At 47.8% G+C, this 18337-nt stretch overlaps 1 protein-coding gene across 1 annotated transcript in view; it reads left to right on the plus strand.

The window, feature by feature from the left end:
* Window positions 1-2671: 2671 nt before the first annotated feature.
* The window catches only part of SH3GL1 (SH3-domain GRB2-like 1), a 50054-nt gene continuing 34388 nt past the window's right edge, over window positions 2672-18337 (plus strand). The window contains exon 1 of the mRNA XM_005858844.2: window positions 2672-2951. Within this exon, the coding sequence (XP_005858906.1) occupies window positions 2907-2951 (45 nt within the window). The 5' untranslated portion in view covers window positions 2672-2906. The remainder of the gene's footprint in view (window positions 2952-18337) is intronic.

An 18337-nucleotide genomic window follows, 5' to 3' on the forward strand; every position in this document is an offset into this window, starting at 1 on the left:
TGTATTTGGCGGGAACCGCGGCGACCCCCGCAGCCCGCGCGCCGATTGGACAAGATGGCGTCACGTGAGGTCCCGCCTCGGGAAATGAGGAGCGCAGGAAGTATCCTCGCGAGATCCGTGGCTTCCATTCCTCCCATAGCTCCCCTACTGATATTCCCGCGGAGAAGCGGGCTTTCTCTGGGCGGCCCGTGGGAAGAAGGTGTTCTGCGATTGGGGGTGGGAGGTGTCAAGCCAGGAGATCGACACTGTGATTGGCTAAGTGCGTGGGACTGGTCCATTAGAAGAGGGAGGTCCAAGGCTTTACGTCATGACGAAACGATTTACGTAGGGTGCAGGTGACAACCTGAAACTGCAATATTAGGTGAAGATTGAAGTTTTGAGTTTATTCTATTTGGACATCGGCTGAATATAGCAACACCAATAAAGTCTGCAAATTACTGCCCCCCGGTGGTTCAATTCCCAGTCAGGGCACATGCCGGGGTTGCGGGCTCGATCCCCAGTAGGGGGCGTGCAGGAGGCAGCCTATCCCATCCATTTTTCTATATCTATCCCTCTCACTTCCTCTCTAAAAATCAATAAAAACACATTAAAAAATATTATAAATTACTTTTTATATGAACAAAAATAAAATAAAATCTGGGCAGCATTTGATATGCACTAAACATATTCAGAGGGAATGAATGAAATAGATGTTTCTGGTTTAATCCTCAGGGTTTTTGCGCACGCTGTTTCTTGCCTAGAAAACTCTTCCCGCAGCTCTTTTCCTGACTAATTTCCACCCAACTTTCAGATCTTAGACTGGCACCCCAACAAGAAGTGCTTACAACTTTTTTTTTTTTTTAATATGGAACGCTTCAAGAATTTGCGTGTCATCCTTGCGCAGGGGCCATGCTAATCTCTGTATCGTTCCAATTTTAGTATATGTGCTGCCGAAGCAAGAACAACTTTTTTAAAAGCAATTATAGCTTATTATATTCTGGCAGTATGCAATGATTTAGACCAGTGGGTCACCGTTGAGGCTGCCCATCATAATCACCTGGGTGTTCTTTCAAACCATTCATAATAACCCCTTCAGGATCTTCAGGAGGGAGGTTGGGGCTTGCACACTCTGAAACAATCCTCTAATCTAGTCCAGTACCTTCTGTTTAGGCATTTGGAAACTTCCAGTAACCTTTTGCTGCAGAAAATTACCCAAATCTGTCAGAGATTTCAGCACTGGAGCTTCAAGCACTTTAGCTCTAGTCACTTTCTTGTTCCTCTTTTTGGATTCATTTACTCATTCTGACTCATTATTAATTTCCAACTTATTCAATACATTTTCTGTTTTAAATTTAAATATTTTTGTTAATCCTCACCTGAGGATTGACAAAAATATTTTCCATTGATTTTTAGAGAGAGTAGAAGGGAGAGGGAGAGACACAGAGAGAGAGAAACATGGATGTGAGAGAGACACATCAGTTGGTTACCTTACACATGCACCCAACAGGGGCTGGGGATCCAGCCTGCAACCGAGGTACCTGCCCTTGACAGGAATGGAACCCAGGACCCTTCAGTCAGCAGGCAGATGCTCTAATTACTGAGCCAAACTGGCTAGGGCTCAATACATTTTCATCAATAAGAATTGATTTTAAGTCATTATCAATATGCCCTGGACAGTGTGTCCAGTGGTTAGAGCATCCACCCATGCATGGAAGGGTCACGGGTAGGATACTGGGTCAAGGGCATGTACCTGGGTTGGGAATTCGCTCCCTGCCCCCAGGAGGCAACCAATCGAAGTGTCTCTTTCACATCAATATTCTCTTTCTTTCTCTCACCCTCCCTCCCTTGCACTCTCTCTCTGTGAAAAGCAATGAAAAAGAAATATCCTCAGGTGAGGTTTAAAAAAAAAAGTCACTATCAATAAACATGTTGAATCCAGGAAGGCTTCCTGGAAGAGGCGATATTCCAAGCAAATTCCTCTTTTATACACAAAACAATGGGGGGAAATATTAGGGAAGAATGTGAAAGATAGGAACTTTAGCAAAGGCCCACAGGCAACAGGTATCCTCGACTACAGAAGAGGAAGAGAGCCCCCGAAATCAGAGGGTGGAGGGGGCCAAATTATGCAAGCTTTGTAGGCTATAGCAGGAAGTTGGGAGTGTATTCTAGGGCAGGTGAGCTTTAAACCGGGAACCCGTGATCTGAATCCTGTTACAAAAGCATCTTTCTGGCCTCCTGATAGGGGATAAATTGGAGGGGAGAACCCGCAGGTGGGCACAACAGAGCGGAAGTTGGTGAGATGGTTTGGTCAGGGCGGAGGACAGTGGGGATAGTGGAAAGGAGATAGAAGCGACACCCTGATGTCTGACTTGGGCAACTGATTGGATGAACACGGTGCAGGGTTCTGGGTAGGATGGTAAGGACTAAACGACCCGCAAGGTGGAATTAGGTATAGCTGAGATTAGTAAACAGTTAGCTGGAGATTTATAAACCCAGTCTCCCAACCTCTCCAGAAAGGTTTAAGCGCCTTTCCCAAGGCGTTAGATAGAACCACCTCCCAGCTTCTAGGGGTCGCTGCAGCCGCCCTGGCCGCTCTAGACTCTCCCCAGGCCACTCGCTGGCAGAAGCGGTCGCTCCCGAGACAGGAGAAGTGCGCGTGCGCTGTCCGGCTGGCCGGGCGCGTGCGCGTGCTCAGACCGGGCCGGCGCCGGAAGTGTGCGGTTGCCATGTAATATCCTGGCCGCGCGGGCGCGAGAGGGGCTGAGGCTGCGCCCGGGCGGGCGCGGAGCTGGCGAGAAGGCTGCGGAGGCGGTGCCGACGGGGCCAGCTGAAGCGCGCGGGGGCTCGGCGGCGCCCGGGAGCCTGTCGCTTGCGCTGTTTCTCCGGTTCGCTGGGTCCCAACGGGAAGTCCGACGGCGGAAGGCAGAATGTCGGTGGCGGGGCTGAAGAAGCAGTTCTACAAGGCGAGCCAGGTGAGCGGAGGGCGAGCTCCCGGACCCGGGCTTCCCGGAATCAGGGGCCAGGCTAGGCCCGGCTCTGGTTCGGGAGGAGGCCGGGGACAGCAAGGGGGCGGCGTTGGCGCGTGTTCCTCGCAGAGTGGGGAGAGCCCAGGAAGGCCGGGGGCTTCGTGGGAGGTGGCCCAGGTCCTGCCCGCCTTGTGGGCTCCAGTCTCCTTGAGAAGGGTGGCTGGACCCCTGGGTGGGGCAGAGAGGCCCCCCGAGGTTGATCTGGGATGTGGATCCCACCCGCCTTCCTCCCCTCTAAAAGGGCAGGGACCGGGGAAAGACAAAGGGAAGAAACAGGACTCTTGCCAGGGAGAGGAAACATTTGTGTCTAGATCATTTCTTTAAAACCAACAACAGAAACCCGTTGGATGGACCCGGTACAAAGTTGAAAGGGTAAAAAGTCAGTTCCTCACTCCAGTCTGTCAGGCATTCAGACCATCTACCCTAAGACAAGGACTGTCACTGACGACTTACGTCCCTTTTCAAAGATACGTGTACGCCTTTCCTTTAAAAACGCACACAGGTCGTGTAGCATGGTCTACAGCAGGGGCGGGGAACCTTTTTTCCGCCAAGGCCCATTTGAATATTTATAACATCATTCACTTAATATAATTCACTTAAAATAAATTTATGTTGTTATGAAAAAACTCTCCTGGATTTGTTGAACTTCGAGTCCTACCTGCAGGTGCCTTGGCGCGGCCAGATTAAATGATTTGTCCCACGGCGGGAAGTTCCCCACTCCTAGTCTGCAGAGTCCTGTGTTCTTTGAGTTTTTTGTTAAATGTGTCAGAATTCTCCACCTCAGGTCACTCTCTGTTGGGAGGGGGCATTCTGGACACTGTGGGATATTGAGCAACATCCCTGGCTCAAGGCAAGGAGCACCCCCAGGCGGGACATCCACAAATGTCTCCAGTCCCTGCCAGTTGCCCCTGGGGAACCCCGGCTGCCCCCTGCCCCAGCGTTACTGCACTAGAACATACCCCTAGAGCGGCGGTTCTCAACCTGTGGGTCGCGAACAATGAAAATACATCCTGCATATCAGATATTTTACATTACGATTCATAACAGTAGCAAAATTACAGTTACAAAGTAGCAACAAAAATAATTTTATGTTGGGGGTCACCACAACATGAGGAACTGTATTAAAGGGTCGCGGCATTGGGAAGGTTGAGAACCACTGCCCTAGAGCTTCTTGGGTCTTTTTAGTAGGTTCCTGGTATTCCATTCCATGAAGTGTACCATAATTTAATCAGTCCTCAATTGATGGTTGTTTAGATTGTTTCCAGTAGTTTTCTGCTACGGTGAATAGACAATATCTTTGCTCACAGAGAGGATTGGATTTATAGGATAAATTTCCAGAAATGGAATGCTGAATCCAAAAATATATGTGTTTTACATGTAACCAATTATATAGGTTTTTTAGAAAGTTGGGGCAAGAAGCCTAAGATTCCTTGAATTCTGTTGGTCCCTGCATCCCAGGTTATGAACCGTAGGTGTGCAGTTTGTGTGGAGAGACTCCGTGGAGGAATGAGTGATAATCTGAGGAATTGTTTAGGCCTTGCTGGCAAACCTGACTGTACTCCTGATTTGAAGAGATCCATTGGGAGGAAAGAGAAACAACTCTCTAGTAACACACAGCTGGTATCTTTTTTTTTTTTTTTTTTAATCTTCACCCAAGGATATTTTTTCCCATTGATTTTTAGAGTGGAATGGAGGGAGGGAGGGAAAGAGCGCGAGAGAGAAACATCAATGTGAGAGAGACACATCCATTGGTTGCCTCTCATACATGCTGCAAATGGAGTGAGGATCAAACCTGCAATCCAGGAACGCACCTTTGACCAGGAATCGAACCCGAGACCCTTCAGTGTGTGGGTTGATTCTCTAACCACTCAGAGTACTGACCAGGCCACAGCTGGTATCTTATCCCTTAAGGGGAAAAGTCACAACCCTAGTGGTTGTCTAGGGCTAAAGACATTTGTGGCCAATCTGTAGACCCCAGATGACGGCTAAACCCTCAAGGAGAAAAGATTTAATCTAGAGCAGGGGAAGGAAACATCCGGCCCTCTGGCCAAATCATTTGGTCTGGCCCTGCCAAGGCAACCCACAGGCGGGACTTGAAATTCAATAAACCTAGGAGTTTTTTCATAGTAACATAAATTTGTATTAAGTGAATTATATTAAGTGAATGATGTTATAAATATCCAAATGGCCCTTGGCAGAACAAAGGTTCCCCACCCCTGATCTAGAGGGATGCTAGGATTGTTGTTGAGAGTACAGCCCTTTGCCCGAAAAGGATGAAATTATATGACCTGGCTCTAGGTTAGACCCTGCTCAGCAGGCATCAGACCCCCATGTGCTTGACGGGAGTACCTGGGGAAGCTGCTCACTGTCTTGGGCCCGGTGTAGTTCCTCCTGCAGGACTGATGTCTCCGTAGGTCTTGGAAGAATTACAGGGCTACTTCGTTTTCTCACATAGACAGGTCTCTGGAAAGCCCTCCCTAGCCCACCCCCAGGGCCCATGCTGGTGGTCCATCCCATCCCAAATTAGCTGGGCCTCTCAGGCCAGCCACCAGAGCCTTTTCTCTCAGGGGGAAACAGGATGCCTACATTCAGAACTGTGAGAAGTGCTTTGAAACCTGGAAAATACAATGCACTGTAAATTAGTGGTTTGCATCAATTTATTATCTGAGGCCCAGCCCCAAAGAATTGCAGCAATGGTCGTATCCTAATCTGAGAGCAATTCCATGTTGAATTGTGCTCTCAAGAATCACCCTGGCTGTGTTCCATTCTCTTCTGCAATAGTTTCCACAGTCCTCCAGCATCTCCATTGTTCATCTGGCCTTGTCCAATTTTCTGTATGTTTCTTTTCTCGATCTTAAGAACACTATCTTTCATCCTCTTCTATGCCCTCAGAATAGGGTTGTCTGTTGAAAAGTAATAATTAATATTTATTGAATTCTCAGTGTGAACCGACAGTATGCTTTAAACCAGTTCATCTCAACTGGCCTCACTTATCTGGCGTAAGGGTAAATATATTCCTCTTTTTACATAAAAAGATTTGTGGACATTTATCTTCCTGTCAAGAACAGTGCTTTTCAACCAGGGCCACTTCCACCCTCCAGGGGACATTGGCAATATTGGGAGACATTTTGGTTGTCACAACTTGGGTTGGTACTGGTATCTAGTGGGAGGAGGCCTGGGATGCTGCTCAACACCCTACACCCTACATTGCACTGGGCAGCCCACACAACCAAGAATTCCCTGGACCCAGATGTTAGTAGTGCTGAAGCTGAGAAACCCTGCTTTAAGGTTTGAGAAAAGTGAGGATAATTATACACCCCTCCCCCCCAAAAATAATCACATTGGGGCCATTCTTGTGGTAGCTGCCTGCTTTTCTCAGTTTTTAAAACATAGATAATCACATATACACAGATGAGCATGGACATAAAACTCAGCATCCAGTTCCCAAATCTTTAGAACTTAAGTGTCTGTGGCATCTGCTATTTTTAAGAAGGTATAAGCTTGCATCTTTGCATCTCAGCCAGGAGTGACTAACCCTGCCTTCTTTCATCTCCTCCCATGCACCTTCCTGGGGACATTTAGCAATGTCTGAGACAGGTTTGGGTTGTCACTACTTGGGGAGAGGGTGCTACTGGCATCAAGTGGGTAGAGGTCAGGGATGGTTGCTAAACATCCTACAATGCACAGGACAGCCCTCCCCACAACAAAAAATTATCTGGCCCAAATGTCAGTAGCACCAAGGTTGAGAAATCCTGCTTTGAAACAGGTTCTTGATTTCAAAGGCTTATAACAGTGTTGTTTCTAAATTGAGAAATAGAAGCCAGGTGGATGTGTGAGAGAGAGCTAGATTTGGCTCCAGGAATAGAGAAACTTGTTTTCTAGCAGGTGAGGCTGTGATGTTAATGAAAATTTTCTAATTTCATTGATGATATTAATAACAAACCAGTTACCAGTACAGGCACACCTGTTTTGTTGCACTTGAGAGATGTTGTATTTTTTACAAATTGAAGGCAAACCCCTAACTCTCCACCCCATCCCAGGCAAAAAGATTATGACTTGCTTTATTGTGGTGCTGGCTTTATTGTGGTGATTTGGAACCCAACCTGCAGTATTTCCAAGGTCTGCCTATATCTGGCAGTATGTTGGAAAATTCCACACCATTTCAGTATCTTAGGTGAAAATTTTCAGGTTTTGCAAAAAATCAGTTTGGGCTTGAGTGGGGGGTTTGTGAGTTTACTTCTTATTATGAACTGGCCACTGCCTGGGTTGCAGGCCTGGACTGAGGAAAGTTGAATAATCTATAGAGGAAAGCAGTAAAATAAATAGGCATCTGTCCTGGGCATCATTTTGGTCCTCTCTGGCCTGCCTGTGTCGTGCCCACTCCCGCGGTAGCTCTCTGAGACGTAGGCCAGGCTAGAATTGGGGGTGGTGCTTTAAATGCATATTTCTGGGAAGCTGCGGAGGGTAAAGGAACTTTACTAGTGATATCTAAACTTGGAAGTTCACGTCTCATTGTCGTGTGTGTTTGGGTGACATTATTTCCAGACCTATACTGCTAACTGGTTTTCTGATAACTCTTGTGGCTGGGTTGTGGAGAGATCTGAAAGTGTAACTAGGAATAGAGCTGGCAGCTGCCTGGAATGCTGGCCTGACTTTTTTTTTTTGTCTTGTCTGAAAGGAGGGAGAGAGTTTGGACTGAAAGATTGGTTTTGTCTGAGCTAGGAGGAAAATTCACAACCACCATATCATAGCTTTGAAGTTTGTTGGGTGCTTGCTAGCTTCACACTCACATCCATACCCAGCCTCACCCCCTTTGTGCCTAGGAGGAAAGAATGAACTTCCTGTGAGAGGCATGGGGGCGAGGGGAGGCCTGGGGGACCTAGGACCCCAACCTGTTAGAGTGTTTTTGGGGAGATGTGGTTAGTGTTTGGAATATCTGCAGATACCATCTGCACTGACCTATTTTATAAACCTCAGTTTGTGAAATAGTGCTTTTGATTTCCTAGCAAAGTGCTTGACCTGTTAAGTAATAGTCATGAAATGATCTTAAGATACAAAAATCTAGAACTTATAACCCCTTTACCTCAGCATGAATAAAGGTGTGGAACTCATGGGCTGGGAATGAGGTGACAGACAAGGTAAGTGGGGTCCCGACCCCAGGTCCTTGAGTTCAGCAGCTGCAGCTCAACTCCAGAAGACCATCTTTCCTGGGGTAGCAGGCATGGGACGGGCTTTGGGCTGTTGGAATGTCCACTTGTGGTTGGAACTGGAAGCCACACTGCTGGCTCAATCTGTAAGAAGACCCTTGACTTAGCCTTGTCCCTGTGGGACCCTGGGTGGAGATGTTCTCATCCTGCTATGTCAGTGGACAGGCTGGGTCACTCCCCCCACTGCCTGGGTGGAGTAACCAGCCTGTGTTTCAGGCTCGGCTGGGGAGATACAAAAGAGGTTTGAGACTGTTCTTTCCTAAAGGAACTAGGGGCCTCTTTAAATCTCACACCCACCCACTCACACCCCCCACTTCCCAGGTCTATCTGTAAAAGGTTAACCTGCCTTGGCCGAGTGCCTCAGTTGGTTGGAGCTTCATCCTGTGTACCAAAAGGTTGGTGAGGGCACATACCTCGGTGGTGGGTTCTGTCCCCAGTCAGGCACGTATAGGAGGCAACCGATTGATGTTTCTCTCTCACATTGATGTTTCTCTTTCTCTCTCCCTCTAAAATCAATAAAAACATATCCTCTGGTGAGGATTTAAAAAGAGCATGTTGCCCCAGCTGGTTTGGCTCAGTGGACAGAGCGTCGGCCTGCAGACTGAAGGGTCCCAGGTTCGATTCTGGTCAAGGGCACATGCCTGGGTTGCAGGTTCAATCCTCAGTAGGGGGCATGCAGAAGGTAGCCAGTCATTGATTCTCTCTCATCACTGATGTTTTTTATTTCTCTCTTCCTCTCCCTTCCTCTCTGAAATCAATAAAAATATATTTTTTTTTAAAAGAGCATGTTGACCTGACCTCTTTCTCAGGACCCACTGTTCACAATCACAGAGGCACTCTGTCACCATGCAACATCCTGCCCATTCTTGTTATTAACAGACCAGGACTAAGGGGTCATAACATTCACATTCTGATTCTAACACTGTGACTGCTGAATATGAGGCCAAAAGTTCACCTCTGACTCAGAATCTTGTGTGTATTAAAGACCAGTTCAAAGGGAAGAGAAGAAACGCACACACAAAACAGGTCAAGTGTCGTGGAATCTAATTACCCTGCTTATCTGGGTGTGTTTTAAGGCAAAGCCATAGGACACTTAATTATATTCTGTGTGCCACTTAATAACAGCCTGTGAGGTTAGGGGTTTTACAGTCTCCCCATGTTCAATTTCAGAAATTGGGGGCTGTCACATTTTTGAGACCCCAGAATTATCAAAGAGTTAGCAATGAGCCAAGAAAATCCTGTTGTTCACCCACTCACCTATCCACATCTGAGCGTGCTTAGTGCATTTGGAGCTGGAGCTCACCCTTTTGCACTTAAGTAGTCCACATGTGTGTCTGTTTGCTTTTTTCCTCAGAGGAAGAACTTGTAGGTTGTGACCAGGCTTGCCATTTGCCTCCTAAATGTGTGTCCCTGGTCTTTGGTTCAAGGACATAGGCCAGATAGCTCTGCCTTGGCCCCTATCTCAGCCCTTCTTTTCGGTGCTGCCAATATTTTGGAACTGACCCAGTCTGGAGAAACTTAGTTTTTAATTTAGGGTATGTAGCCAACTTCCTCTTTAGGATTTCAGAGGCAACTGCCTGTTTCAGCACTGTGGGGAGACTGGGTGAGCAGCCAGGAGGAAAGTCAAATTGTTTCTGTTTCAGAGTCAGTCCCAAGGCGGGGGTGAGGTTTCTAAGCTTTAGAGGGAGGATATATTTAATGCTGAAACTTTCAAGCTACAGGCCTCTTTGCCCCAGGGGTTAGGAGCCCATTGAGATGATTCTACACCCTGTGCTCAAGCCCTAATGGCCTTTTAATGTCCTTGGTGAAATGTTAGGGGTGGTTTTTTCCTGTTCTTTTTTAAAGCTGTCCCTGGAAAGCTGGATGGAAGAAAGTGTCAGAATGTGGCAGCAGCTGGCTTCTCTCTTCTCTCCTCCCCCTCCCCCCATCCTCTCTGTCCCCCTCCCTCGCCTTTCACAAGGCTGGATTTGGCAGTCACTTCCCAGAAGACAGCTTCCATCTTCCTTTTCTGCTAGCTCCTAGAAAAACCTGCTGATTGGGCTGAGAGTGGGGTCAAGCGGACACTCCAGCCCAGCAGGAAAATAGCTGTGTGATTTCCTCTGAATATCAGTGCAATTTCCTCTGGAGGACCTGACTCAGCATCTGTACCCTGCCTGCTTTGGAAAGGGCTGCTGCCTGGCTGCTGTGATTTCCACACCTGGGCATCAACGCCTCTGGTGGGCATCATGCCTGGTGTCTGAGACAGCTAGCCCTGCTCAGCGCTTGCTGTCACAGGAGATGCTGTCATAAGCCAAGGGTGTGAGATGCCCTGTCTGCTGGGCAGCTCTTCCTGTCCTTGGCCTGGTGAACATGAGTTCATCCTCAAAGTGTCCCTCCAGCTTTTTCATATGGTGTCTTTCTGAACCTCTGATCCCTCATATCCCCTATCTCCCAGTTTCATGGACTCTTGTGCAGCAACTTCTCAGTAGAGGACTGAAGTAGACTTGGGTGACTCTTCTGTTATCCTTGTCACTGGGTTATAAGATAAGCTCTTTGTAGTCAGGGACCATGTTTTCTGCCCACTGCTATGTGCCCAGTGTTAAGCCTGGCCCCCACCTGTCCCAGGAACTCAGTAAGTACTTACTAGAGGGATGTTTGCCCCGCACATGAATGAGCAGATGCTGCAGCATGGGTGGGGAAAGTGCAAAAGTGGAAGCAGTCGTGTCAGTATGTCTGGAGAAAGCAAAGGGCTAGGACGTATGGTAAGAAGGATGTCCCTGGCTGACCTGGGTGCTGGGTGCGGTTTGAGCCCCAACCTGGCATTCAGGACCTTCTGGAACCCCCCACCCCGGTCCCAGCTTTAATTCCCACCCATCCCCTTCCAGGACCACGCTCTAGTCCTACTGGTCTGCGTGGGCCCACCTAGTCGCCTGTACCTTCCCCTTCCTGTTGAGGCAGTGCTCCTCTCACCTTTCCCAGCCTACCTGGGGTCTCTGTCCACTTTCTGGTTGCCGTTAAAAGCCCAGTGTGTATCTTACTTTATCCTTGCCATCTCCCTAACCACCCACTTCTCCACCCTCTGAGCATCTGGTGTTGGTCTCCCCACACATGTGCCACATGCCAAGCACATCCTTGCACCAAATGTGCTTTTTCTTACCAGAGGCCAGTTCCTGAGTGAGTGGGGCTGCCTGAGGGAATGTGACAAACCCCAGTGCCTGGGTTATGGCTTGCTGACTATGTTGTCAGAAAAGATGGGCTCCTTTTTTTAAATCCTCACCCGAGGATATGCTTTTCATTGATTTGGGGGGGAGGGGGCAATCGATGTGAGAAAACATTCAATTGTTTGCCTCTCGTACTCGCCACGACCAGGGATAGAACTTGCAACCTGGGTATGTGCCCTGAACAGGAATCAAACCCGAGACCCTTTGGTGCTTGGGACGTTGCTCCAACCAACTGAGCCACATAGGCCAGGATGGTGGGCTCCTTCTTAGAGTGGGAGTGGGGGTTCATCACCAGCCCCCACCTAGCTCCTGCTCAGGTCCTGGAAGAACCCCAGGGAAGTGGAGTGGCTGGTGAGGCCTTAGAGGGGGAGAGGGCTCTGTGGGGAAAAGTCCAACTAACTTAAAAATAAGAAATCAAAGCTCAAAGGTTTTCCCTTTGGCCTGCCTCCAGGGGCTGTGGCTGAGAGGGACCTGTACTTGGCTAGGCCAGAGGGGCCTGATCTGTGTCTCATGCAATCTCTATTACCCAGACCCCAAGGCCAGGCCCAGATTTACCTGGAAGTGCCCAGCCTGCTCGGAAATGGAGTTTCTCCATTCCTCTTCCCCCTCCTCCTCCTCCTCCCTCATCCTCCTCCTCCTTCCCCTTCTGTTAGACTGCTCTACCTTCTGTTAGACCACTCCCTGGCCTCCAGAAGCCTGCTTCCCATGCCCACTGCACTTCCCAGCTTTAGCCTTGGTCCTGCTTGCCAGCCCTGCCTGCTGTTTCTGGCTTCCGTACCTGCCTGCTATTTCTCCTCTTTTCTCATTTTCTCAGTCAGCCCGCCAGCTCTTTTATTATCCTTTTCTCCCACCTTCCCCACTTGTCCCAATTGTCTTTTTCTGTGGCCTTTTCATTCTCTCTCCTGCTTCCCTTCTCACCTCCCTGGCACCCACCACCTCTCATGCATCTGTCCTCCAGATCTACATCTCTAGTCATTCCCAACTACGCCCTAGATCAGCGATTCTCAACCTGTGGGTCGCGACCCCTTGGGCGGTCGAACGACCCTTTCACAGGGGTTGCCTAAGACCACCCTGCATATCAGATGTTTACATTACGATTCATAACAGTAGCAACATTACAGTTATGAAGTAGCAACGAAAATAATTTTATGGTTGGGTCACAACATGAACTGTATTTAAAGGGCCAGAAGGTTGAGAACCACTGCCCTAGATGGTGATCCCTACCATCCCAAGGGTACAGACATGCAGAATGCTGCTCTATCCAGTTGTACCTGAAGCCAGCCTTCTTACCTGCCTGCCCCCCGCTTCCCTGCTCTCATCCTCACTCCATGTGAAAACCCCAACTCACTGCCAATTTCTCCCATCTTTTTCCTTTTATATTGACTCACTTTTTAAATTTATCTTAAAGGGATGTTGACATTATTTCTTGCTATAACATTATATTAACTGAACCACCAAATACAACTAAAACAAAGCGGGATAATCAATTTTCTTGGATACCTTACTTCTGTTTGTTGGTTGGTTGGTGGGGCTTTGTGTGGGGTGTGTGTGTGTGTGTGTGTGTGTGTGTGTGTGTGTGTGTGTGTTAATCCTCACCCAAGGATATTTTTTCTATTGATTCTTAGATGAAAGGGAGGGCGGGAGGGGGGTGGAGAGAGAAACATCGATGTGAGAGAGACACATGGATTGGTTTCCTCCTGCATGCACCCCGACTGGGACTGGTGATCAAACCTTCAACCCTTCAGTGTGAGGGCCGACACTTTAACCATATTGCCACACCAGCCATGGCAGGATACCTTGGTTCTGAGCCTGGGGGTTTGTTCCCTCTCGTTAAAGAGTTGTTGAAACCAGAACAGTGCCCGCCCACCTTGGTAAAATAAGGAGTTTTGAAGTAGCATGGCTGTGGAATAATTTTCTCACTTGTCCCTGTGTTACCTCCTAAGCTGTGGGGAACGTAATTCCTGTAAGTTATGTTACCTTTCTCTTCCCTCCCCGCCCCCAAAAAATATTTTTATTGATTTCAGAGAAGAAGGGAGAAGATAGAGAGAGGAACACACTGCACACTGGGGATCGAACCCACAACCCGGGCATATGCCCTGTTTGGGAATTGAACCATGATCTCCTGGTTCATAAGTCAATGCTTATGCGCCATGTGCTCCTCTTCTCCTTTTTTTTTTAATTGTAAGAATAATAAAAATGCAATCACATTGTTGCCATGCTGATAAAGTTAGAAGTTAAAGTTCTGTTGCTGTAGATCTGTCTGCATACGGACTTAAATTCCAGAAGAGCCACCCCTTTTCTGACACCTACAGTCATTCACGTAATCAATTTTTATTTTAACTTTTAAAAAAAATGTATTGGGGTGACATTATTTAATAAAATTATATAGGTTTCAGGTGTTCAATTCTATAATATATCATCTGTATACCTTTCTTCTCTTGGCATCTGCCACCACTCCCCTCAGAGTCTTCATGGAGAATCAGGAAATCCTGCAGACTTGAATTAAGGCTCAGAAGATTAGGGTGGATTCCCAAGTGTCTGGAAAGAGGCATGACAGTAAGTGACATAGTTCAGTAGATATTCTTAGTCCCCAGACTAAGTGATTTTTCTGCTTCATTTTGTGTCTCAGTCCCAGGAGTGAGAGGAGACTTGTGTCCTTAGGAAGCCCCTCAGGAAGGACCTGGGAGCTTCCTGCCCCTTTTCATCCTCTGCCACACACCTCCTCAGGATGATGCCCCTTGGCCGCCTTGGGCAGACAGGCAGGCATCTATCAACCCCGTGGTCTCAGCTCATCAGAGCTGTGATTACCTAAAGGCAGACGGTTGGGCAGCCCTGGCCTTAGGCCAACATTTGTGCTTCAGAAGAGGCAACTGAGGGAATGGGGACAGGATTTCCTCTAACTTAATCCGGCTGGCCTAGCACTGTCGCTTACCTCCTCGGAGGTGGAGAATCCTTGCTGTGCGTTAGTCTCTTGCTTCTTGCTGCCTTTTGAGTCAGCATTTCACTCTCAAGGAGGGTGATATGCTGCAACAGCCCCTCATTGATTGCAGAGTGGGTGTCTGGGCAGGGTGACACCAAACATCAAAACAGACATTGTCTTTCTCTCCAAGCTCTGACATGTTTACTTCACACTGGAAAAGTCTCATGCTTTCTCTCTGGGAGGCTCCTACTCGATTCCTTTCTTCCCAGGAGACTCAAGCAGCTGAATGTTCTCTCTGAGCCCCAGATCCCTCAGCAGGCTCTCCACTTTGTCCTAGAGTACCTGGTGCCCCTCAGCCTCAACACTGGTGGGCAGGAGGCACCAGTGAGCCCTTCTGTTTAATGGAGTCCCTCCACCACCTCGGGACTGAGGTGTGGGAAGTGGGGGGTTGGGGGAATATGTGGGCCCAGGAGCAAAGTATGCTAGTTTAGGAGAGTGGGGAAGAGGAAGACCTTTGCCCAATCTGAATCCAGAAGTCCGCTCAGCCCACAGGAGAACCTGGGGGAGAGGCAACATCCTTCCAAGAGGAGATTCCACTTAGCTAGTTCACCAGGCCCACCAGCCAGCCAGTCAGGACCAATAAGTTTTGACAGGACACATCCCTTTCTGGGCATTTTAAATTTGCATTGTGAAGTGTCTCAGACTGGAAAGAGATACAAAGAATGATCAGCCCAATAGCCAGGTGCCCACCAGAACTTAAATAAACAGCAATACAGTTGGAGTCCTTTATACCTTCACTGCATATGGAGTTATCACTAAAAAATATGCAGTATTGTCCTAGCTGGTTTGGTCAGTTGGTTGGAGCATTGGCCCTTGGACTGAAGAGTCCTGGTTTCAATTCTGGTCAAGGGCACATACCTTGGTTGCAATCTCGATCCCTGGGCCCAGTCGGGGGAACGTGCAGGAGGCAACCAATTTATGCCTCTCTCTCTCACACTGTTGTTTCTCTTTCTGTCTTTCCCCCTCACTTCCACTCTGTCTAAAAATTAATGGAAAAATATCTTTGGGTGAGGATTAATAAAAAAAAAATTATATGTGTATAAATATAAAATAAAAAGTGTGCAGTGTTTTTTTGCAAGTTCACACTTCATGTAAATGATATCACATGGTGGTTTTTTGTGTGTAACTTGTCCAGCATTATTTGTGTTTCGTTCACACTGATTGATGTCTGTGACTGTAGTTTATTTCCACAGGTATATAGCTCCCTTGGTGTGGCTGTTTCACAGTACTTTTATCCATCTTCCTGCTAGTGAGCATTTAGGATGTTTCCAAGTTTTTGCTCTTTCAAACAGTGACAGAGTAGTCTTGTAGATGTCCCTTTGGGCTCATGTACAAGAGTTTCTCTTGAGTCATACCTTGTTTAATGTGACCATATAGGTTTTCAGTGGTATCAGCCTGGAAAAAACCAACCTATTCAATTTGCATGGACTCAAAGCTGGGAGGGGGGGGTCAGGTGTCTGAGCCTTCATAAAGGATGATATTTCAACTGGGCTGCACGTGCCCGAAGGCCTTGGCCAGGAAGTGGCATGTGTGGGGTGGGGGCTCCATGTTAGCTCAGTGTGGTCCAGAGGGAGCATGGACCGTGGATCAACCCAGCTGGAAAAGCTGGAAGCACACAGCTGCTGCCAGCACCCAGAACCTTGTTTCTGCCCCGTGTCCCCCTCATAGTATTAATTTCTTCACCACCCTGTTAATTCCTCAAGAACCCATGTTTTCTGTTTTGGTCTCTGCAATGAAACTAAGCTCACAGACAACACCTGGCATCTTCTCAGGTTTGGATACACAGTTGATCCTTGATGTTTGTAGATTCTGTATTTTCAGTTTCTCCTACCTGCTGAAATTTATTTGTAACCCCAAATCAATACTTGTGGCACTTTCACAGACCTATGCATAGCAGCAAAAACATTTTGAGTTTCCTGACATGCTCTGCGTTCTTGTTTCAGCTCTTGTACTGTAAACCGGTGTCCTTTTCACTGTTTATTTGGTGTTGCATTTTTATATTTTGTGCTTTTTGTGGGAGTTTTCACTGTTTAAATTGACCCCAAGTGTAGAGCTGAAGTGCTGTCCAGGGTTCCTAACTGCAAGAGGCTGTGCTGTTCCTTACAGAGAAGATACATGTGTTACTATTCAGGTATGACTTACAGTGCTATTGGCTGAGTTCAGTGTTAATGTATATTAAATGAGATGTCTTTAAATAGAAATACACATAACACAAGATTATGTAACCTAACACAGTATTTTCTCCAGGAGCAGTGGTTTCATATTTGCTAGTTCAGTGTTTGTGGTGACTTTTTAGAACAGACCCACTATGAATAAGGAGAGTCACTGTAGTTCCTGTGGCAAGTAGCATACCCTCCACCCCCAAGGATGTTCCTGTCCTAATCTGTGGGACCTGTGGATATGTTACCTTATTTGGCACAAGGGTCTTTGCTGATGGGATTAAGAATATGAACCTGCACGCCGAAACCGGTTTGGCTCAGTGGATAGAGCGGAACATTCTGGATCTAATCAGAAGGACCCTTAGAAGTTCAAACCTTTTCCTGCTGTGGTCAGAGGGAGATGTGACTATGGAAAAGAGAACCAGAAGGAAAGCAGCATAAAGCCTTTGCTGGCTTTGAAGACAGAGGAAAGGGCCACAAACCAAGGAGTGCAGGTGGCCTCTAGAAGCCAGAAAAGGCTTGGAAATCTCTAGAATCCCCAGAAATGAATGTAACCCTGCTGACACCCTGGTCTTAGTTGGTGAGATCCATGTCAGATCTCTGACCTCTTTAAGATTTTTGTGTTGTTTAAAGTTTTGTGTAGATTTTTATTTTTTACTAGTGGCCTGGTGCACGAAATTCATGCACATTAAAAGGGAATTAATTAGAGGAAATATTTTAATATTGCTGTTTGCCCTTTCTCTATAATAGAATTGCCAGAGTTGAAAGAAAATTAGTAAAATGTATATGAAAATCTCTCTCCTGTCAGAGTCTGGGGCACGCTGCGGGACCCAGAATCAAGTCCCCGTCCACCCATGTGCACCTCGAAATTGTGCAAGACCCAGACCTGGCCGGCCCCACCCCCATTGGGCAAGAACCAGACCCGGCCGGCCCCACCCCCGTCAAGCCCCACCAGGCGAGGGGCACAGCCTCAGGTGCCCCAGCCCAGTGCTGGGCAGGGGGCACAGCCTCAGGTCCCCCATCAAGCCCCACTTGAGGTCCCCTGTCAAGGCCGAGCCCCCCTGTGGGAGGGACGCAGCCTCAGGTCCCCCGGCCCGGTGCAGGTGGGGGGGCACTGCTTTAGGTCCCCCAGCGCATCCTCAGGTCCCCCGCCCAGCACTAGGGCCGGAGGGCGTGGCCTGAGGTCCCCTGGTAAGCCCCACCGAGGGGAGGCGCAGCCTCAGGTCCCCCTCCCCGGCGCCACGCAGCCTCAGGTCCCTGCTGATCGCTCATTATGGCTCTTTATGGGAACCCCGCCTCCGCTGTGGGCGCAGCCATCTGTGTTATGGGAACCCTGCCTCTCCTGTGGGCGTAGCCATCGTGTGATGGAGTGAGGGTCAGTTTGCATATTGCCTCTTTATTATATAGGATATTTAAAAATTATTCTCTTCCCCCACCCTCCCCTCCTTTTTGGCAACCATCAGTTTATTCTCTATATGAGTCTGCTCCGCTGTGGGCGCAGCCATCTATGTTATGGGAACCCTGCCTCTCCTGTGGGTGTAGCCATCGTGTGATGGAGTGAGGGTCAGTTTGCATATTGCCTCTTTATTATATAGGATATTTAAAAATTATTCTCTTCCCCCACCCTCCCCTCCTTTTTGGCAACCATCAGTTTATTCTCTATATGAGTCTGTTTCTATTTTGCTTTATTTATTCATTTGTTTTCTTTTCTTTCTTTTTTTTTTTTTTTTTTTTAAAAATTTTTTTTGTTTTTTCCCAGAGGGGAAGGGGGGGAGATAGAGGGTTA

The sequence above is a fragment of the Myotis brandtii genome, unplaced genomic scaffold, assembly GCF_000412655.1.
Source record: "Myotis brandtii unplaced genomic scaffold, ASM41265v1 scaffold122, whole genome shotgun sequence".
NCBI classification, from domain to species: domain Eukaryota; kingdom Metazoa; phylum Chordata; class Mammalia; order Chiroptera; family Vespertilionidae; genus Myotis; species Myotis brandtii.